The 23,236-nt window shown below is 42.0% G+C and overlaps 1 protein-coding gene across 2 annotated transcripts in view; it reads right to left on the bottom strand.

Annotated features, from left to right (window-relative positions):
• NOSTRIN (nitric oxide synthase trafficking) overlaps positions 1 to 22,380 on the bottom strand; it is a 61,426-nt gene extending 39,046 nt beyond the window's left edge. Inside the window, exons 1-2 of one of the 2 annotated variants that reach the window (XM_047772809.1) lie at positions 22,210 to 22,380; positions 13,419 to 13,504 (exon numbers count right to left, since the gene is read on the bottom strand). In XM_047772809.1, the coding sequence (XP_047628765.1) occupies positions 13,419 to 13,504; positions 22,210 to 22,236 (113 nt within the window). In that variant the 5' untranslated portion in view covers positions 22,237 to 22,380. The remainder of the gene's footprint in view (positions 1 to 13,418; positions 13,505 to 22,209) is intronic. The other variant, XM_047772810.1, reaches the window with a different exon arrangement.
• Positions 22,381 to 23,236: the final 856 nt, after the last annotated feature.

Below are 23,236 nucleotides of genomic sequence, written 5' to 3'. Positions count from 1 at the left end.
TCTGCCCTAGGAATATGTTCTGATGGATGAAGAGAAAGGGCTGGTCAGCAGCAAGGTAGGGGAGACTGCCACCCTTAATGAACTAGGATGCCCTAGAATCCCAGGAGACTGTTAGCATCCAGTGGGGTGGCTTTAGGCAACTGTGTTAAAAAAGTAATCAGACCCACCTCAAGGGGTTTTATGATTAAAATGTGGTAATCACCCAAGCCTAGCAAGACCTCAAAGACTGAGATAATTTCTACTGACCTGCATGACCTGACCCCTGGTGCCCTCTCTGATTTACCTCCTACCATCCATTCCCTTGTTCACCATACTCCTGCTTAATTGCCAATTGTCATCCTCATCCTTCCTCAGGGCCTTTGCACTTGCTGTGGCCTCTTCCAGGTTTTCTTTCTGCTGCACACCCATGGCATTTTCCTTCATGTCTATCTAGACAAGTTTTGTTTAAGCATCACCATCTTAGAAGCTACTCCTTGTCACCATCCCCTTACAGCTTTAGTTATGTCTTAACCTTCATCACTATCTTATATCATATAATTTTTTAGTGTACTTCTATGAACACCCCTAGAGTGAAATCTCCATAAGAGCCAAGATTTTGTGTTGTGCATTGCTATATCCCTAGGCCTAGAACAGTGCTTGGAGAGGTAATAGGTGCTCAGTATGTATTTCTTTTCTTTGTTTCTTTCTTTTCTTTTCTTTTTTTTTTTTTGTCTTTTCACCTTTTCTAGAGCTGCTCCTGTGGCATACGGAGATTCCCAGGCTAGGGGTTTAATCGGAGCTGTAGCCACTGGCCTACGCCAGAGCCACAGCAATGCAGGATCCGAGCCGCTTCTGCAACCTACACCACAGCTCATGGCAACGCTGGATCCTTAACCCACTTAGCAAGGCCAGGGATTGAACCCGCAACCTCATGGTTCTTAGTCGGATTCGTTAACGACGGAGTTCCACGACAGGAACTCCTCACTATGTATTTCTTGAATGAATAAATGAATGAAGTTCCCATTAGGTTCTTGGTTGGAATTTTTAACCAGTCTCTGCTTGGGAACTTTAAACTGCTGAAATTATTTAAATTCAGTCCAACAAGTTTGAGCTGTGCTCAGATCTTGTTTTGTTTTTTTTTGTTTGTTTGTTTTTTGTTTTTTGTCTTTTTAGGGCCATACCTGTGGCAGGTAGAGGTTCCCAGGCTAGGGGTCTAAACAGAGCTGCTGCTGCCGGCCTATGCCAGAGCCACAGCTGCGAACTATACCACAGCTCACGGCAACGCTGGATCCTTAACCCACTGAGGGAGGCCAGGGATCAAACCTGTAACCTCATGGTTCCTAGTAGGATTACTTTCTGCTGCACCACGACGGGAACTCCTGTGCTCAGATCTTATGTCAGCATACATAGCTTTCTAGCCTTTGGAATAGCTAGACACAGAAACCCTCTTCTAGTCCATCATTAACCAGAAAGCTCTTAAGGACTTTCCTTTCCGGCAACCACGTCCATTCTTGCTTGGAAGCAGCTCATAGAATGTGAAATATGATGATGCATTTGTTGTGCTCAGCTACTGCTAGGCACCAACCAATTTCTTAATAAATATTCATTTTTCTAATGTGATTATGAGTATGTATTCAAAGGGATCTCTGAACATTCAGAACACCCCAAATATACAGAGGTGGGGAGGTATGAGGGAAAGAATGCACGTTTTTTCATCCATCAGTTGCAAAACAATCCTGAAGGGGCTTCCAACAGGAAAAGGAATGCTGTCAGCACAGCCTCTTCCTCAGAATTCAATTTCACTTTTACACTATTCTTTCAGGTCATGCAAGATGTCTCAGAGCCTGAGCAGACATAAAATGGGCAAGGACCAGAGAGATGCATGGCTTTCCTTTGCATCCTTAATCCGATTCACCTGGGGAAAAAAGTCAGGCTTTGGTGGCAAGAAAGCAAGAGGACTCTGCTTGCTTTGAATCAATTGGCCCTTCTGTTTCGAGCCTGGCTATCTTTACTCCCGAAACCCTGCATTCCTGCTGGCTTTCTCTTAGGCATGGTGGGAAAACAGCCTTAAGAGGTTCAATTACCACACAGCATTAATTACTTTGGAAGGCTTCTCTCTGCATACAAGTTATCTTAGAAATCTGCAGTAAGTGGAGTTCCTGCTGTGGTGCAGTGGAAATGAATCTGACTAGTATCCATGAGGACTCGGGTTTGATCCCTGGACTCACTCAGTGGGTCAGGGATCCTGCGTTGCTTGGTGGTGACGTAGGCTGGCAGCTGTAATTCTTATTTCAACCCCTAGCCTGGGAACTTCCGTATGTCTTGGATGGGGCCCTACAAAGCAAAAAAAAAAAAAAAATCTGCAGAACACAGATTAAAAATTCTTGTAATCCTGCACATGAAGTTTATGTCCAAACATGCTCTCTCCCCTGACAAATGTGCTGCCATCCTCTCTGTGACATGTTGCTGATGCTTGACCTGCTTTCTGTCTACACACAAAATAGTGACATCCAATAAGTGCTATGCAACATGCTGGGCACCATTCTAAGGGTTTGAGGTGTATTTCCTCATCTTGTTAGCAGTAATTTCCATCAGGAAGGCACACTTACCAGACCCATTTCATGGAGAGGAACACCAAGGCACAGGGAGTTTAATGGGTAACTTGCCTGAGGTCACAGATGAGAGAGAGGTGGGATTCAAACCCAGGTAGTCTGGCTCAAAAACCTGCCTGCCCAGCACTCCGCTTTCCTGCCTCTGAAACTGTGGGAGGTGGCTAGAATTGGAGAAGAGCAAGTGAGGGGGAGTCAGGCAAGTGCTTTTTAAAATTAACATGCCTTGGAGTTCCCATCGTGGCACAGTGGTTAACGAATCCGACTAGGAACCATGAGGTTGCAGGTTCCGTCCCTGGCCTTGCTCAGTGGGTTAACAATCCGGCGTTGCCGTGAGCTGTGGTGTAGGTCGCAGACACGGCTCGGATACCGAGTTGCTGTGGCCCTGGTGTAGGCCAGTGGCTACAGCTCCAATTCGACCCCAAGCCTGGGAATCTCCATATGCCGAGGGAGCGGCCCTAGAAAAGACAAAAAAGATAAAAAATAAATTAAATAAATAAAATTAAATAAAATTAACATGCCTCTCCCTTTGCCTTTAAGTTCAGTGTTCTGAGTCAGCACAGCTCTGGCAGCTTAGCAGCTAGAGACAGGATCCACAGCCTCCTTGCAGACAGAATGAGTTTCCCAGGGCCTCTTCCAAAAGCATCTAGTTAGTTGCAAGGCAGTTTCCTAGATGGGAACAGGGAGGTGCTGAGGGTCTAGAAAAGTGGGGAAGTCCTGCTGTGTAGCACTGGGAACTACATCTAGTCACTTATGATGGAGCATGATAACGTGAGAAAAAGAATGTATATGTGTATGTGTGACTGGGTCACCTTTGTACCGTAGAAAATGGACAGAACACTGTAAACCAGTTATGATGAATAAAGTCATTTAAAAAAGAAAAGAAAAGAAAAGAAAAGTGGGGAAGGAGGGGGCTCTGATATCAAATGTCACCAGGGTAGCCCTTGAAATTAGACTGAGTTGAACAGGGTCTCTCTGTACCTTTCATCTCTCTGCTTTCAATACTATGTTGGTGACCGTAATATAGATAATACATTTTATATTTAGAATCCGCACTCAAATCAACCAAGCAAAACAGGCTGCAATCATTTCCTCTTGCATTTTCAACCCTAAGGACCATTTCAGAACCCTCAGGAGATCACCCCCACCAGTCAGAAAGAAATGAAATGGAAAGTTGGAGGATGAATGTGGGTACATGGGGAGCAGAAGGCGTCACCAGGTTCCCCTTTTTGGTGAGTTTGCCTTCAACTAAAAACTCCCTGGCCTCCGGCCCTGAATGGCCTTTATCTTAGCAGAGGTTAATGGGTAAATTCCTCCCCAGAGAAAATCGCTCTAAGAATTCATGTACCAACTGGCAGGCATGGAGAGAGCTGTCAATTTTGTAAGTCAGAATGCTTGTAAATTAGAACAAACACGGCCATGTGGCTCCTCTGTGCTTATGGTCCCATGAAGCAGAAGATATACCCTTTCAGAATTCCTGCTACACAGAAATGAACGGACAGAGTTCAAAAGGGACAGCTTTTCCCAAGGCAGACGTGGCAATGACACCCCAGGCACCCTGGTTTCTTCTGAGAGAGCTGCTTTATCATGGTTTCCAGCCTAAAAGGCACCACACACAAAGGAAGTCAAGAGAGGCAGCTCTGATCTCAAATTGAGACGTGGAATTTTTCACCCTGTTAAAATTATCAGAAATGAGCTTGTAAGAATGTTGAGCTTAATGTTCTAGCCATACAGCTACCATATTTAAAAGGAGCTGGGATTCCCTATCTAAGCAATTATCTTGGCACATGTGAAATTGATGATGTATATCTCTCTCTCTCTCTTTTTTTTTTTTTTTGGTCTTTTTGCCATTTCTTGGGCTGCTCCCGCAGCATATGGAGGTTCCCAAACTAGGGGTCGAATCAGAGCTGTAGCCCCCGGCCTACGCCAGAGCTTCAGCAACACGGGATCCAAGCCAAGTCTGCAACCTACACCACAGCTCACGGCAATGCCAGATCCTTAACCCACTGAGCAAGTCCGGGGATCAAACCTGAAACCTCATGGTTCCTAGTGGGATTCGTTAACCACTGAGCCACGACGGGAACTCCATGTATATCTCTTTTGATAAGTAACTCAATCTCAGAATATTCCAGTGAGTCTTAAAGATCCCTGACCAGGGAAATGGCATGCATTGACTTTTAATGCACTTATATTCTAATTTCCTCTCAGCACGTAGAGGCAGGTCCCTAAATTTTCATTAGTAATAATGAAGACCAACCAATAAGTCAAAGACCAACCTTTGTCTTAGATTTGAAAATAAACTATTTTTTTGAAAGAAAGGAGAGATGGAAAATATGCAATATCAGAGTCAATATTATAGACAGAGCACGAATTAAACGGTATGACTATAAGTGACCAGGTAATCAGTTTTAGAGAACTCGGCTCTAATAAAATTAAGGTGATAAAACATGATTAAAAGGACAAAAAGCTGTAGCTAGCCCCTGTGTCTATGAGGAATTAATTAAAATCAAACTAAGCCTCCAAGTTCCCATCATGGCTCATGAGGATGCAGGTTCGATCCCTGGCCTTACTCAGTGGGTTGAGGATCTGGTGTTGCCAGAAGCTGTGGTGTAGGTCACAGACACAGCTCGGATCCCACATTGCTGTGGCTGTGGTGTAGGCCGGTGGCTATAGCTCCGATTCCACCCTTAGCCTGGGAACCTCCATATGCCATGGGTGCTGCCCTAAAACGACAAACAAAACAAAAGAAACAAACAAAAAAAAAAACGAACGAAGTCTCTCTCAAGCTTGAGGACAGCAGGTGAAAGAGCATTCCCTTCATTCTGAACTAAGAAGGAATTTTAGAAATCTGAGCATCTCTGCCATATCACACCCCCACCTCCAGTCTCAAGCTTCGAACCTTCTTTCAGCAACAGCTTCTTGGGGCCTGGTAGGGTGACATTTTCCACCCAAGCTTTATTTATTTGCCTTTTGAAAGACCCTCACAAGCTCATCTTATAAATAGGCTGTATTTAGAAGTTGGTTATTCACAATTTGAAAGGCATTTCTACGTGGACACCCTGTTTTTTGAGCTGGCCCACAACACCCACTTCATCATCATTGACTGACTTCTTTCTAGTTCCTGAGAACAGTATTAAAAAAAGGTAGAACTGGGAGGATGCGACCTGGGGGCTGCCTGCCTGGGGGTCCAGTCTGCTTACTTCCGGCCCAGAGAACACACAGCCAACATGGTTCTGGGGCTTCAGATCCTGCGTCTGTTCATTCATGAGCCAACCGAGTTTAGGTGGGATGAGGGAAGGGTTGTTGTGGGGAAAGTTAGGTAAAATAAACACGAAGGGCAATTTAAAAAACTTTTTAACTAGAAAACAAGATTTTACGCAGAATCCTACCATAGCATATAGTTAGTAGGTTCTGAATAAGTGGGAGCAGGAGAAACAAGGGGCTGAACCCTGTCCTCCTGACTTACCTCTCCCGCTACAAGTGGCCCCTGAGAGCTCCCCACAGACCCCCATGCTATCAGATTTGAAAGCCAGGGGGTTTTCCTGTAGAAAACTCTAAGACCCTATAAAGGAGCTGAGCCAGGACCTCCCCCTGCCCCCATCCCGATTGTATTGGGCCTCCCACAGCAGGGCCCCAGACTACATGCCCACTCAGACGCCCTTATACCAAGCCTGGGTAGGGTTGGGTAAAAAACCAAACTCATCTTTTCCACATCCCCATCTGTAAATTAGGGGTGAATAAGAGGATTTTCACACTCTTTTGGATTGTGAGAATTTAAGTAAAAGATACCAAGGAAGAATTCTCACGTGGCTCAGCCAGTTAGGTATCTGATGTTGTCACTGCTGTGGCTGTTCACTGCTCTGGCTTGGGTTCGATCCCCAGCCTGGGGGATCTGCATCCCAGTGGTGTGGCAAAAAAATTTTTTTAAAGACAGAGAGAGAGACCAAGGATAAGACATATCTTAACTCAGTTCCTAATCTATAAATAGTGCTTGGTAAGTGATCTCTTCTGTGATTTTATTATTCTCCTCCAGCTTTTGCTGAAAATAATATGCTATGTATTATGTAAGTAAATTTCTTTGACACACTCATATGTCGCTCCTCGTAAAGATCCTAACTTAAACTTCTTAAAATTTATTAGTGCCTGGAGGCCCAGAGTCACTCATATGCGACTGCATTCATTCACTCAGTGAACATCTATTGACTGCCTGCTCCATGCCAGCCACATGGGGTACAAAGATCCTCAAGGAGTTCGGTCTCTGGGGGAGGAGACAGGTGAGTGACTAGAAAGTAACAAGGTAGGGCCCCAGAGCTATAGCAGAGGTAAACGCCAGTTCTGCACATCTCTGAGGAGCACTCTTGAGCCTGAGGACTGGCGTGAAGGAAGGCCCACCAGAGTGAGATAACTGAATTTTGAAGAATGCATGAAGTGGAAGCTGGCGGTGGAAGTGAAGCAGTGTCTACCAGGCAGCAGGTACCAATGCCGGGACCCATGATTGCAGGTGGCAGGAGTGGCAGGGGCCCATGGGGGAGAGTGCAAGTGATTCTACAAACAGTGACTATAGTAAGATGGAGAGATGTGGGGGTCATGGGGAGATGGAGAGACAAGATGGATACAAAGACAGGGCCCAAGACTTAAAGTCCCTTCTAGGAAATACTATGAGGGCTGAATTTTATGCATTTATTTTTTTATTTTTACGGCCACACCCACAGAATATGGAAGTTGCCGGGCCAGGGACTGAATCCACGTCACAGCTGTGCTGATCCTTTAACCTTCTGCACCGGGCCAGGGATCGAACCTGTACCTCCACATCGACCCGAGCCGCTGCAATCAGATTCTTAACCCACTGTGCCACATTGGAAACCCCCAGGGCTGAATTTTACACTAAAGATCATGAGAGACTTTGAAAAATCTTAAACAGGGTCCTGGTCAGAATGGAAGATACGTTAGATGCACCCTAGTTGAGGCAACTTGCTTGGATTAAAAAGGAGATCCCTGCAGGGACACAGCTCTGAGTCTGGATACCAGACTTGAGGATTGAGAGCGGATTAGATTTCTGCCTTCATTCAACTCCTCATCCAGTTACCTTCGTGCAGAGTATATACTGCACAGCTACAAGGCAGGACTCCAGCAGAAGGACAGGTTAAGAGATTTTTTTTGCCAGCACAATGGCAGAGGCCATGAGATGAAAAGAAAGCTATAGAAATAAGAAGTGTTTGGAAGAGAGACTATGAAGACTTGGTCATGAGTTGAGACAGAAGAAGGGGTCGTGGGTGGCTCCCAGGTATTGGGCTTGATTGGGTGGACAGAGATCCTAGTCATCATGATAAACAATCCAGAATGAGTACCAGCTTTGGGGAAAAGCTGATCAACCACTCCGTTTGGAATAGGCTGACTTTGTGGTTTAATGGCACATCCAGCTGGAAATTTCCAATAGGTTGTTAGATACATAGTTTGAAGCACATTTAAAACATATTGCCTAGCACTATACACATGGGAGTCATCAGTATGCAAAAAAAAAGAGCTCAAGTTGTGGGAATTAAGGTCATCCAGGCTATGGGCCGGGTAGAAAACGTGAGAATTTATCAAAGATTTCATTTCAATCATTTGTTTCATTGACAGCATCTGCAATGAATTGTAGATGGAACAGTGACCAACCACACTGCCTTTGGGTTTCTCTCCCTCTCTCTCTCTCTCTTTTTTTCTTTTCTTTCTTTCTTTCTTTCTTTTTTTTTTTTTTGTCTTTTTAGGCCCATACCTGTGGTATATGGAGGTTCCCAGGCTAGGAGCTGAAACAGAGCTGTAGCTACTGGCCTACCCCACAGCCACAGCAACACCAGATCCTTAACCCACTGGGCAAAGCCAAGGATAAAACCTGCGTCCTCATGGATGCTAGTCAGAGTCATTTCCACTAAGCCATGTCAGGAACTCCTGTTTTTTTTGTTTTTGTTTTTTCTTCTTTCTTTCCTTTCTTCTTTTTTTAAAATTAAAAAAAAAAAATTATGTCCAGAGTGGTGGTATTTGCCACTTGAAAACCTGATCTTAAGCTTCCTTAGGAAAATTGATTTTTCCCATCAAGGCCTGTTTAAACATTCAGCAGGGAACCAAGCACTCATAAATAGTTTCTCAAAATGTACATCTGTCTTTCTGAATCCGATCTTTGATTGTGTTGAAGTAAACCCAATGTGTTTGGCATCAGGCATCTTAGGAGCTGCTGTTGAGTTTCTGGCTAAACCTGAGTTGCTACTACAAAAAAGGAAACTGAAGCAACTAATTGGATAAAAGAAGCTAAGCATGACCATGAATTGCAGAATTTCCTGGCAAAATAGTGTTTCAATAACAACACTTTTCTATTGCCACCAATTAGAACAAATGCAAGAAGGCAGTTGAGCTTGAAAATAAAACATTATCTGGCCTCAATGCTTGATTGGGATGCAGTCTCTTGTAGCCATGAGCTAACACAGAAGTGCTGAGAACCACATTCCAAAGGGTTCTTCAGCAAGGTGCCTGGAATTGCTAATATTCAAAGACACACAGCGGAAACTAATCCAACTAGTAACCATGAGGATGCGGATTGGATCTCTGGCCTTGCTCAGTGGGTTAAGGATCTGGCATTGCCGTGAAATGTGGTGTGGGTTGCAGAGGCAGTTCGGATCCTGTGTTGCTGTGGCTCTGGTGTAGGCTCGCAGCCATGGCTCTGATTCAATCCCTAGCCTGGGAAATTCCACATGCTGTGGGTGCAGCCCTAAAAAGCAAAATAAAATAAAATAAAATAAAGTAAAATAAAATAAAATAATTAAAAAGTCACCCTACTAATTCGAACACCCTGTTAGCCATCTTTCAGCATTATTGCTAGGTAACATTATTTCATTTTTTGAAATCAAATAAAAAAAATTCAAAGACAGTAAATAACTGTTCTAATAATGTAAATGTAATAATAAAATCAATCCTTAACTATCTTTCATTTATTTACTCATTCAATCTACAAGTAATAACTGAATGTATTTTATGTAGCAAATACACTTAATTCAAAGAAGCCCCATGTGCCCCCTCACTAAATCTTCCATTACATTGGTCTCTGGATTTTCCTTCATGATTTTTTATGTCATAAACCTCAGTGGAAATACCTCCTATATAAGTATGTATTCCAAGAGTGCCCCTTCACTTGTCTGATGGAGTTTCCCATTACTTGTCTATATTCTGAGTAATATGATAGTTTATTTTAAAGAGCGTTGGCTTTCCAGGAATTTTTCTAACACAAGGGAAAAGTATCATTGATTCATTTGTAATAAGCCCACTTATTTAAGAGGAAAAAAAGCTCAGTGCTCCTGCCTAAATAATTAGCTGCTGGAAAAAAAGCTTTTTTATCTTTTATATATCTAGGGAAATACTTTTTCTTTTTGGTTTTCTTTTTAGGGCTGCAGTTGCAGCATATGGACGTTCCCAGGCTAGGGGTCCAATCAGAGCCATAGTTACCAGCTAGCGCCACATCCACAGCAATGCCAGATCTGAGCCGTGTCTTCAACCTACACCACAGCTCACAGCAAGGCAAGATCCTTAACCCACTGAGCAAGGCCAGGGATAGAACCCTCATCGTCATGAATACTAGTCTGGTTCATTACCGCTAAGCCACAAGGGGATCTCCCTCCAAGGAAATAATTACTCATTGTACAGAACAGGGAGAGTGAAGGTAAACGTAATACCAGCTATGTTGTAACTGTTTATCCTTTTAATATAGTAATTATGTTCTCAAAACTTGAACACCTCTAGGAAGTGGTAACGACTTCAGAATCACTCCTCATGAGAAAGAAATAGCCCAGTCCTGGCAAGGGAGGTAGCACCTGTCTTTGTTAGCTGACATATGGGAATATAGTTGAAAAGAACACAATATGCTCCACATATTCCTAGATTAGTAGGGAGTTTGTGTCCATTAGAAAATAGTTCTCCCCAAACACCTACTCTTTTAGCATGGATGAACATCCTTTAGGTTAACTACATGATCAAACAGCTGAGCAAGGAAAGGAAAGCTTCAAGTCAAGTGTGAGCAGACTTTACCAAAAGCATGTTTGTCAGGAGTGAATATAAAGCCACTCACACAAGGTGTCTTGGTTAGTGGAAATGATTTAATTGTAAAAGCTTAGCTGATAGATCATACAGGAAAGCATCCATTGCATAAATGATCTAATATCCAGCATAATTTTTTGAGTCTAGATAAACCCTTGGATTTTCTTTTGGTATTTATGCTATGTACTTTTATCCCAGAGATGTGCACATAATATTCTTTAGGTTTTCAAATTCTTTTTTTGTTTGTTTGTTTTGTTGTTGTTGTTGTTTGTTTTGTTTTTTGTTTTTTTGGTCTTTTTGCCTTTTCTAGGACTGCTTCCTCGGCACATGGGGATTCCCAGGCTAGAGGTCTAATTGGAGCTGTAGCCACTGGCCTGCACCAGAGTCACAGCAACGCGGGATCCGAGCCGCGTCTGCAACCTACCCCACAGCTCACGGCAATGCCAGATCCTTAACCCACTGAGCAAGGCCAGGGATTGAACCTGCAACCTCACAGTTCCTAGTCGGATCTGTTAACCACTGAGCCATGACTGGAACTCCAGGTTTTCAAATTCTAAATTCTGCTCCACGAGGAGGTACAACCACGAAGGGAGAAATATTTTTTTCACTACCCAAGTGTTTCTCCTGGACCTTATTTGCCATTCTGGAACCTGTCCAGGGAGCGTTTTTCACATTTATAGGTCTGGGGCACAGAGGGTAGCCTGAGAAAGCAGCTTCAAGAGAGAAACAGGTAAGAAATGAAGGTTTTGGCTGTAGGTAAAGTAGGGATGTCTGTGGCAGGGTGGAGATGCAGAGTGACCTGGGACAAGGGGAAAACAATAAGGCCGTTTTGGAGAGGCAATCCCCACCCCACCCCCAATTTTTTCAGTTCTTAGTTGAGTTGGTTTACTAGGCATTGTTTATCACTTCCATCTTCCCAACTCTTTGCCAGGCCCTTTTGAACCTGGAGACACCAAATAATCAAGGCCCAGCTGACAGCAGCCCAGGTCACACGTATGGCTACTCTGTGTCAGAGTCTTCCTGATCTGCGGGAGAGAGATGCTTTCTAACCTAGGTAATGGGTTGAATTTGTATGGTACTTAACTGGTCTTATTTTACATAATTTCCTTTGAGACAGATACAAATATTTTCTTATAGAAAAAAGTTCCTCCTAGATCAGTCTTCCTTCTTCTTTTTGTAGAATCAAAGCCATTTGTCTATTAAGATAGAAATAACTTCTTATTCTTCATTTTTAAATTTTATTTATTTATTTATTTATTTATTTATTGTCTTTTCTAGGGCCACACCTGCAGCATATGGAGGTTCCCAGGCTAGGGGTCGAATCGGAGTTGTAGCCACCGGCCTAGGCCAGAGCCACAGCAACTCAGGATCGGAGCTGCATCTGTGACTACACCACAGCTCACAGCAACGCCAGATCCTTAACCCACTGAACGAGGCCAGGGATCAAACCCTCAACCTCATGGTTCCTAATCAGATTCGTTAACCACTGTCCATGATGGGAACTCCCCATTTTTTTATTTTTATGATCACTTCTGTGGCATATGGAAGCTCCTGGGCTGGGGATCAAATCAGAGCTGCAGCTGAGGCCCATGCCACAGTTTGCAGCAAAGCCAGATACTTAACCCACTGAACAAGACCAGGGATCAAACCCGCATCCTCACGGACGCTAAGTTGGGTTCTTAACCTGATGAGTCATAGTGGAAACTCCCTAACTTCTTATTTATAATCTTTTTCTTTTTGACTCTGTTTGACAAATCTGGCTATTTTCTTTATAAAGACACATTTGAGCTCTTCTATATCTTTCCTTGGCTCCTTTCATTGGTCCTGATAAAGCTAATGTTCTCCTTTGCTCTTGACCTATCAATAAAGGATGCAATCAACACAGGCATCTTTGTTCTTATGACACACATGCAATACTTTAAATTTGACATCGGGTTCCCTTAAAAGAATAAACAATCTCTTCCAAAGGTCTCTTTAGAGTTGTTTATTCTAGAACTGTCTAGACCTAGGGCAACGGCCCGAAGACCCTTTGTGGCCCAATTCAGTCCTTGGGTTCTCCAATTTTAGGCAAGAAATTTTGTAACTTTCTTAACTGAGTGAAGTGCGCTCATTTCAGCACAGTGAACAGATCTACAACATGATCACATCCAGTGTTAAGAGAAGATGACTCTGAAAATGGTAACATTTCTCTCTCTCTTTTTTTTTTTGAAGTATATATGAAGTATTTAATATAGTTTTTGGCATGGGGCAAGCTGTCAATAAGTGAAAGATATAGTTTTTCTCTGTCAGTGAAAATGGTGACTTTTCACTCATCCACGCATTCATTCAACAGACATTTACTAAAGAAATTAAAAATCTAGGTTCTAAGAGGTCAGCATGCAAAGGTGAGGAAGACACAGGCCACTGCCCTATTCGGGGGAGGCAGAAATGTAGACAAAAAATGGCCATCGCGGTGTGAGCAACACAATCATGAGTGTGTACATCAGGTGCAACAGTGGGTCCCAGGAGAGGGTGATAAATTCGGTCTGAGGAATCAGAAGGGACTGAGCCTTCCCGAGCAGAATTACTTCCTGTTGCTTCCTGAAGTTTATGGTACCCAAGTGATCAATGTGCAAGGGCAGAGAATCACTCTTCAAACCAGTTTCTCAGATACCAAAATATAACACTTGTGTTCAGGAATGTAGGACAGCTTGTCGTCACTCCTCCAGCCACAGCGCTCACTTACTAAAGAGGAAGAACCACTTCGTGCAAACGTGCCCTTTATACCTTTGCTGAAGAATGGATGTGACCTGCTTGCAGAAATCTTCTCCATTTTGAGAAAATTCCTTTAGGTTCTTGTATACTTTATTATACTGAAAAAGAAAAGATGCACAGAAGGATTAGGAGCACTTCCAAAGATTGAACTCTGGTAAATTCCGAATGCTGCAGTAGTGATGACTGTCCTTGTAAATGATGGTGTAGTTACAAGATGCATACCCTTTGTTTTTTTTATTTGTTTGTTTTGGCTGTGCCTGGGGCATATGGAAGTTCCAGGGTCAAGGATCTAACCTGCGCCACAGCTGAGACCAGAGCCACTGCAGTGACAATGCTGGATCCTCAACCGGCTGAGCCCCGTGGGAACTCCAGGATGCATACTTTTTGGGTGAGTTCTTAAAATAAAGATGAAATCTCTTCTGTCTGAATGTGAAAGATCCTGGAGAGCTTTTCAAAACTAAAGCTGATCTCTTTCTTCCCAGGCCAAATGCAAACAATTCAGCAGTGGGGTACATTTGCAGTCTAATTTCCTTTCATCCCTGTTAGTCCCAGGAAGGCTAAAAATACATTCTGAAATACACTGCATATTTATTTCGGGTCTCTTTCACAAATTTCAAAGCAATATTCCTGGAACTCATTACAAACCCTGAACCACTGAAGTGAATATTTCCAAGCTGAAATAGGAAAAATGTAAGTGAATAATTTGTTAACAAAATTTCTCCTAGTCCCCTCTATATCTCACTTAACTCTAGTAATAAGAATGTTATAATAATGAGTTGAATATTGCGATTGAACCAAACCTTTATACATTTACAAATAAGCCTTTATAAATGCATTTATATGTGAATTTAGCCTGTACAAAAATTGCAATCGTAAGGTTTAGTCATGTGATTTAGAACTCTATAATGTCATTCTGAAAACTGTATTGGGAAGGAGAGACATGAATGACAACAGATTTTAAGTGCCCGGATTGGGTGTCAGTCAGATTTTCTGCTTTTCTGACATAGAGTAAGTGAAAGAGGCAATAGAGTCTTAAACACACATCTCAGGGTTTCCACCTGGGATATGCAATTGCCAATTGCATTTTTCAAAATGAGATTTTATGCAAGAGGACACAAATTCTGTGTAGGCTGAGTGCCATGCCACAGCTCTCTGCTCACACAGCAAGTCAGCCTCTTCCATCCCTCACATGTCTCAAATGTCTTGGTCACCTCGGTGAGTAGGGGGAAGGAAAGGACGCTCTCACTTCCTGAGCACTTATTATGCATCAGGAACATTTTCATACCTGAATCCTCAGGGGTAAGGCAGCCTTCCAGGTGTCACAGTAGCATCTGGTGAACCGGGCTAGCAGAGTAGCAAACAGAGGAGACAAGGCACAGAGGAAGAAAGACCTAAAGAAATGACCTAATCCAAGCCTCTACCTTCAAGGGTGGAGTCAACCAATAGGTAGGGAGTAGAAAGACAGTCTTATAGATACCAAATCCTTTTATCTTTATGCAGCAGTTTAACTTTCCCTTGAATTTCACACAGAAAGCCATGTCAGGATTTGGTTGATACACAGCAGGAACAAACAGCTTCATTCAAACAGCCCAGGACCCAAGGACAGAGGTCAGAGTACAAAGCCCTTTACAAGGACACCATTAACCCCTAAAGCAAGGTTTGCAAAATTATGTGCCTGTGGGGACTCATCAGGTGCTTGGATGAGGGAGAAGACTGGTGGGGACAGTGAGCTGGAGAGACAGCTGTGGACCATGGACCAGCATTTTTTTGTCCAAAAGAGCCGAAATGAGGATAGGTATCTGAAACATAATTTTTTTAAACTGCAGCAAACAATTCACAAAACTTGAACTCTCTGCCAAGTAAGCAAAATACACCTGTAGTGCAGTCCAGGTGTAGCCTCTGTCATGAAGAAATGATTCTCCTCTGAGTCATGAAAGTAAAATCACTATTTGGCAGCCAGGCTATCGCACTTTATTTCCATCAGCATAACTTGTCATTTATGAATGATGTGATACTTTAAGGTCTTTTTCCTCCCCTTCCAAGTACAATGGGAGAGGGTTTGGTAAGCATTTTCAAATTGTTTAGCTTCTTTGTGTATTCTTTGTTGCCTAAACATTTGCACTAAGTTCTCCCTTGAGGCTTTTATTTTCTTCCCATAGCACCAGAAAAACGCCCATTAGTACACACCTAGAGATCATGAGAAGAAAATGGAGAAATGGTTAGTGGGTACATACCCCCAGAATAAAATCCTCTCTCAGCCACCCTCACCCTTAGGTGGAGCCATGTGACTACATGCTTCCCAAAGGGGTACGGCTGAAAGTTTTTTGTTGGGTTTCAGTGAAAGTTCCCTCCCCCTTTTTCCTGAAACCTGGGTCTGGAAATGACAGCGAATTCCGTTAAGACGGTCCTGAGAATGAATGCCATGTACTAAGATCTGGCTCTGGGGGGCCACCACACCAGCCCCCAGGTTTGTACTTTCGGATTTATTTTATTTTATGTATGAGAGAAGTATAACAATAGGTTTCCTTTTCTTTTTTGGCCATGCCCATGACATGTGGAATTTCCCAGGCTAGGAATTGCACCCATTCCACAGCAGTAATCCAAGTCATAGTAGTGACAATGCTGGATCCTTACCCACTGAGCCACCAGGGAACTCCTACAATAGCGTGGTTTTTTGTTTTTTGTTTTTTAAATATGCAGCTAAATGTAGTTCTAACTCATACACAAACTTTTAACTTTTTATTTTAGATTATGAAACATTTTTATGTTTCAGAAATATTGGCACTACTTCTGCTCTCTTTTTAAACAATTTTTTTCTTTCTCATAATTTCTTTGACTATCCTTGAGCATTTATTCTTCCATATGAATATTTATCTAATTACAGTTTAAAAAAAAAATCCCTGTTGAGATCCTAATTGGAATTGCATTACATATAGATATCTCAATTTGAGGAAATTAACTTTTTTATGGTATTTAGACTTTTCATCCAAGAGCATAGTAAGTCTTTTCACTTATTTAAATGTTATTTCATGTTCAATAAAATTTTATGATGTTCTTTATAGGTCCTGTAGTATTCTCATCTGATTTACTTGGAAATATCTCACAGGATTACCCAATACGATGCTGTGTATTTTGAAAGTGTCCTCTCTGTTTCTCTCCCCAGCTCACACCAAAGCAGAAATAAAGACCCAACAAAAACATCAGGGGTCACATGCAGGAGAGAAAGATTTCGAGGCTTGCTTACAAAATTAATTTTTCTTTTTCTTTTCTTTTCTTTTTTTTTGCTTTTTTTTTTTTTTTTTTTTTTTTTTTTGCTTTTTAGGGCCGTATCTGCAGCATATGAAAGTTCCCAGGGCAGGGGCTGAATCAGAGATCTAGCTTCCAGCCACAGCCACGGCCACAGCAACTTGGGATCTGAGCCACATCTGCAACCACGTTGCCACAGCTCACAGCAACGCCAGATCCTTACCCACTGAGTGAGGCTAGTGATTAAACCAGCATCCTCATGGATACTACTCAGATTCGTTTCCACTCTGCCACAAAAGGCATTCCCACAAAGTGAATTTTTCTGCTCTCAAACAGTATAAGGCTGAGACGGAGAGAAGGCAAAGCAGAGAAAGGGATGGAAGGATTTGAAGCCTTCAGAGCAGGAGAAAGGAAAAGAAAGTCATCAGGAGAACAAGGAGTGGAGGGAAGGGACTCTGAGATGAGCTGTCTTAGGTCATGGACCATCCTCCCCACCCCCATCAATCCACTATCAAAAGAGGTAGTGGTTTGCATCCAAGCATCCCGGGGAAAGAATAGGGTATCTCAGATACCATGTGTGGAGATGGTGACAGGCAAGGGAACCAAACCAAAGCAAGGCGGAGATGAGTAGAACCAGTTGAGAATTTGTCTCTGTTCTCGGGCTATAGGGGCCACTGTATTTCCCAAACTTAGCAAGCCACGAAAACTTTCCACGATGCATTTTTAAAAAGCTATCTCTAGAGGACTAGTCTAGAAAACCAGACACCCTGAAAGTTTGTAAAGCCTTTGGAGGAGAGTGGGTGAGTTGTTACAGTATGCAGATCCTTGTCTTTCTCTAAAGCTATCAGGTTCAACTTTTTAAGGCAAGAGTCTTCTCAAATCAAGCACATCTTATGACTACAATTTTCCCTGGGGCTGCTAGTTTCAGATTTTGGAAGATTTCCTGTCATTTGATAGGCTTGTACTTCCTTTTTTTCACATCATGGTACATGTAGAAAATGATATATGTACTGGAATAATGTAGTAAATGGACAAAGTTGTTCAAGGCAGAGGCAACTAGCCCCTGAACTCTGTGCCCCCGGCTACACATTGCCTGTAATCCATTCCCCAAACCCAGTGTGCCCAGGGACACATAAGTCAGGAAATTCTTCAGTACATTACGTTGTTGTTAACTTAGTGATCAGATAAGAATGGGATGTTCTACTTATTACAGGAATGCGGAGAATCTTTATCTTTGATTCTATATACAATGTACCGGATACTCCCAGACAATCCCTGGTCCAGCCTGAGATAAAGGTGACATCAATAAATAAAAGGATTACTAAGAATACTGCCATTATTTCAGCACAAGTCCTTCTTTAGATTCAATGATTCGGTGCCTTTTTTCTTTCTTTTTTTTTCTTTTTTTTTTCTTTTTTAGGGCTGCACCTGCATATGGAAGTTCCCAGGCTAGGGGTCAAATAGAAACTGCAGCTGCCATCCTATACCATAGCTATTGCAGTGCCAGGTCTTACTTGGAAAAAGCATTATGGGTTTTTCTTTTTCCCCATATATACATTTTAAAAAGGGATAAATATATTGAAGGCTGGTAGAGAAATATGTGGGATATTTCCGAACACCTAAAAATCCTTTCACATAGAAAACTAATGTACACAGATATTTCCCATTCAGCCATTAGGAAAATGTTTCTGTCCAGCCCTTGTAGGCAAATTCTGTTGGGTAAATATTATCAGTACAATAAAACTTAGTAACCTAGGCAATTGGCACATGAAATGATTAGACAGATGTCTTGTAAACAACAAAAAATGTACTCTATCAACCTTGGCGTAGCTGCTCTTTCTGACCTCCCATAATTTGAATGCTTAAGGAGATTAAATTTGGTTATTCTAGAAAAAAACCAATTTTTATTCCAGGTGCAAGTAAGAAAACACTTTTTTTCATTTTTGGATAGTAATGATGCTTCTTGTGTTCCACAAACCATGTCATTGCTCTTAAATTTAATTAAATAAGCTCTTATTGGATGTTATTCACATGCCAGGCACTGTGCTCCTGATTTCATGTGATGTAATAGTTTTAAATACTGCTCTTCTAAATGAAGGGATTACTTGTATTGATTAGGCATTTGGGCAGTATTTGGAATCACCATGGCATGCTGTCATAGACTATAACATACAGAACATTAAATAAAGATCATAGTTGGAGTTCCCATCATGGCTCAGTGGTTAACGAATCCAACTAGGAACCATGAGGTTGCGGGTTCGATCCCTATCCTCGCTCAGTGGGTTAAGGATCTGGCGTTGCTGTGAGCTGTGGTGTAGGTTGCAGATGCGGCTCGGATCCTGCATCCCTCAGCAGCCATGGGACCATTCCCCAGGCTCTTTTCTATTAGTGCCAGAACATCCTATGACCCAGGCTGAGCCACTGGGTTGGGAAGCTCAGGTTGACGTTTGAACCTGGCTGAAGGAGACAGTGCTGTTTCAACAGCCTTTGGAGTTAAGAGAAGAGGCCAACTGTGTGGCCCCAAGAAGGCCTGCTTGGCCTGCTTCTCTGGACACAGTATAAGAGAGTAAAAGCAAAACCTTGATGACAGCTTATAATTTGCCCCTGATTTCATGGTTGATTCTTAGGAAGGCATTATTATTATTTTTTTTAAAGATTAGATTATTTCATTTGGACGTAATTCGATCCTACCTCTTTCCTTGCACATAGCCTTGAAAATGATTTCCCTTGGCATATATTTAGGTTTAGAAGCTAAGCTCACAGGTATTAAGGCATTAAGGCCCAGAGCCAATTTTTTCCTTCTGCAAAGACAGAACTTTTAAAAATCTCCTTCAAATAAGTTCTGACACTCTCAAGATTAGTTAAAAGCCCTACAGAGCATTTAGGCAATCTGTGTGCTACCCTGGTGACTGATAATTTGAGCAAGGCCACTATCCCAGCGCTTTGCAGTAAAATGGCCCAGCTATCAGCCTATCTTGCCTATTGGAGCAGGACCTAAAAAAAGAAGTTTTTAAATGTTTTTTTTGCAGTCTGATGAAACCTATTTGACTCAGAAAAAAATATTTTCAAATGCATAAAACAAAATAACAGGATTATAAAGGAAACGTTATATTGATATATATTTTTAAAACATCATTTCAAATCAGGATGTTTTGCATGCTTTTTTAATGAACTTACTCAATAACAAGTCTTAGGAATTATCCAAACTTCTAAGTCACGTTGAGTGTAAGTAAACAGTATTTCTAGATATCTGTAAACAAATGTAATGTTATACAAAAATATACGTGCTTTTTACTGCTTACAAAGTCACAGACACTGCAGTAGTTCTAGGGTTGGCTGCTTATATTCAAGATGGAAGGAAATTCTAAATTTCACTTAGAAACTAACACAAATAAAGAGGTCATGTGTTTCCCATGGAAGATCACATAACCCGCTGATTTCCATTTATGGATTCACTGGGGTAGATAGACCAAGTTAAGAAGGGTAGCTAAGCTAAGGCTTTATGGATTAATTGTGTTCTGTGCAAGCCTAGGGACTCACGAAATGGATTATTGTGCAGATGGTTAAAACTTTGGATTCTTTTTGGTTTCGCCATAAAACCACCTAAGTGTTTCATGAAGCATTCTTTTGCAATCCAGTCCCTTGTTTGATTCAGTTCCCAAATCCCAGGCTCATCTTCACACAGCATTGTTTCCCAAGCACAAACTAGGACTGCATCAGGAAATCAACTCTAACACTTGATGAAGATGAAACAATTGCAAATAAATAAAGATTCTATGACTTTAGAAGATTCAGAACCCCTGGCTGAAGGGACATCTGCTCCGTCTTGACTCCCAGACTACATTTGATGGCGCCGGGCCCATAGAGATGACCTTCATGTTGGGGACTTGGGGACAAGGACAGGAGTCCTTGGGGCAATGGTTCACAATAAGGAAAAGGATTCTGGCAAAAGTCAACGAGGGAGCATTAAGCTGACACAGAGATGTGGTGATGGGTTGTCTTGGGGCTGCTCAAAAGGAAACAGTTCTCCTAGTTCTGGGTCTGAAGACAGCCTTGGAAAGGCTGTCAGGATTTTTGTTGTTTTTCTGGGTTTGTTTGTTTGTTTGTTCATTTTTAACTTATCCTGACTTCAGTTTTCCTCTCCGCTATCTTATTCTTTCCTTGATCTTGCCTTTCTTTTTTGGTGAGTGTTGGTATCAAGTTTTTGCCTCCCCTTACTCCATCTTTACTCCACTTACCCACCACTATGCAAAAACATCACCAAAGTATCAATAGCGAGAAACGAGAGGAGTTAATATTTTTAGTAAGGGAGCAAATTTAAGGAGTGAGAAATAAACAAACAAATGCATAAATAATAAAAGGCTTTTTGAAAAGTTATCTGTGCTTTCCAATGGAGAGAAGATTAAGTTGGGGAAATTGAAGATAGGAGGTTTCACTTTCAAAATCTCTATACGACCATCTTGTTGGAATTTGGTTGTACATTAGACACATATTACTATTGTCTTTTAAAGGTAAATTATGTATTTAGAAAGTAAAATACATATTTTTATTAATACATGTCATATTTAAAAAGTAAAAGCCGCTATGACTTTTTTTTTTTTTAATCTCAGATGCCTGCGCTCATTTTGAGGGATAATAGTTACAGTTTTATCTTTGCTAAGCCTGTGCTTACCACAGCCATTAAATAAACACAAATGATACCAATAATTCTCTGTTGATCTTTTTTTTTAGGGCTTCATAGCAGCCGCTGTTTATCTGTTTTTCCACATTGTTTGTTTGTTTTCAATAAAATACTGGAAGGATGAATGTAACCCCTTGCTTCTAATGTCACCAGTTTTAGCTTTGGGGCATCATTTATTGGGATAAAACACTGACGATCCTTGATTAACTAAATTTCCTCCCCCAACCCTTTATTTTAATTACTCCTCACTTCCTAAACTACATCTCTACTCTTGCGGCTAATGACCTTACGGTGTCTTTGGATTTTTGACCAACCTTCTATTTTTGGTATTGCTCCCAGGACTGAAGCAAACATATTGGAAAATGTGTCTGAGAACCACTGCAGCCTGGAAAGAGTGGGGAGTCTGTCCTTCTTCCTCCCTTGGGACTGGCGGTTCTTAACTCCAAATCATATGGGAAAATATGCAAAAACCTTCCACCCTCACTTCATTCTCAGAGCCCAAAATTCGCCACAAATATTCCGGGCATTTGCGTGTCCACGCCACACCCGATGCTGGCCTACTGGTATATGTTTTAAGAATGTTTTTCAAACAATCACCATCTGCGTGTAAATATAATGCTACGTCCACTCAAAGGTTCTTCCAGGAATATGAGACTAAAAGATGACAATGACCTGCCTGGTCATTTGCTAGAAAGAGCTCTGTTTTAAAATGAACCAAAGAAAAACCACAGACTTCTGTACCTTTACCAATATTGAAACATGTTTGGCTTTCTGAGCGTCTCACATTTCTTAAGTTAAAATCCATTAATGCTTGCATTTACTCCTGAGCCGCCGCCCTCTCACATACAGGCACACAAACCACACTGAGCTACTCACCGAACAATCTGTCAGTGGGTCCCTCATGTTGAAATGTTGTTTGCTTCAGTCCTATTACCTACGCTGCTCCGGCACTCAGGATGCTGCACCCAAGGTTGGGTGTGTCCTTAATTTCCGGGATTCAAAGGGCCCAGAGTACGTCAGCCCTTGTCAAACACCCCAAGGAGGAAGTCCCAGCCTTGGACTTTAATCACGTTTGTTTCCTGAAAAAGCAAAGAATGGCTCCGGGTCAAGAGAGCTGGAGTGAGACTGCGGGAATGACTTCTGCAAATATTCAGGGGTCAGAATACAAGTCCTGAACTGTGTGGCCTTGAAAGAAAGCCCAGAGGTTATAACTTGTTCCTGGTAATTCAGTCACTCAGGGCTGACGGTCGAGGGACATGTATTCTCTCAGCTTACTGTATTAATTATGTTTTCATTTTTACTTATTTATTTAGCTTTTAACTCAGTGAATTTTTACTATATTTTTAGTTGTACAGTGATCATCACAACCCCATTTTACAGCATTTCCATCCCAAACCCCCGGGCCATCCTCCCCCCTCCCCGCCCCCCCGCCCCCGCCACCTGTCTCATTTGGAAACCATGTTTTTCAAAGTCTGTGCATCAGTTTCTGTTCTGCAAAGAAGTTCATTGAATCCTTTTTTTAGATTCCACATATAAGTGATACCATAGGATGTTCATGTCCATATGTTTAACTTCACTTAGCATGATAATTTCTAGGCCCATCCATGTTGCTGGATGTTTTTATTTTCTACATTTTCTGCTTTGACACACCGGGGCCTTTTGAATGGGGGAGGAGGGACCACCCCTTTCAGCGTTAGCTAATTCCTAGAGAAGTAACAAAGCGCTTATAACTATCACCTTGATATGCAGTCCCACCAATCCTGAGCCCAGAACCCAAATCGCCTCCCTTATCTAACTTGCACACACCAAGTCAACACTCCCCTGCCCCAAGTCACCCCAAAGCCAAGGTACCACACAATTAAGACCATCCTATATAACCAGGACTGTAGTGGAAAATGTCCAG

This window comes from Phacochoerus africanus, chromosome 3, assembly GCF_016906955.1.
Source record: "Phacochoerus africanus isolate WHEZ1 chromosome 3, ROS_Pafr_v1, whole genome shotgun sequence".
In the NCBI taxonomy this organism is placed as follows: domain Eukaryota; kingdom Metazoa; phylum Chordata; class Mammalia; order Artiodactyla; family Suidae; genus Phacochoerus; species Phacochoerus africanus.
Note: the sequence above shows the minus strand (reverse complement) of the source record. Positions and strands in the feature narration are given on the sequence as shown.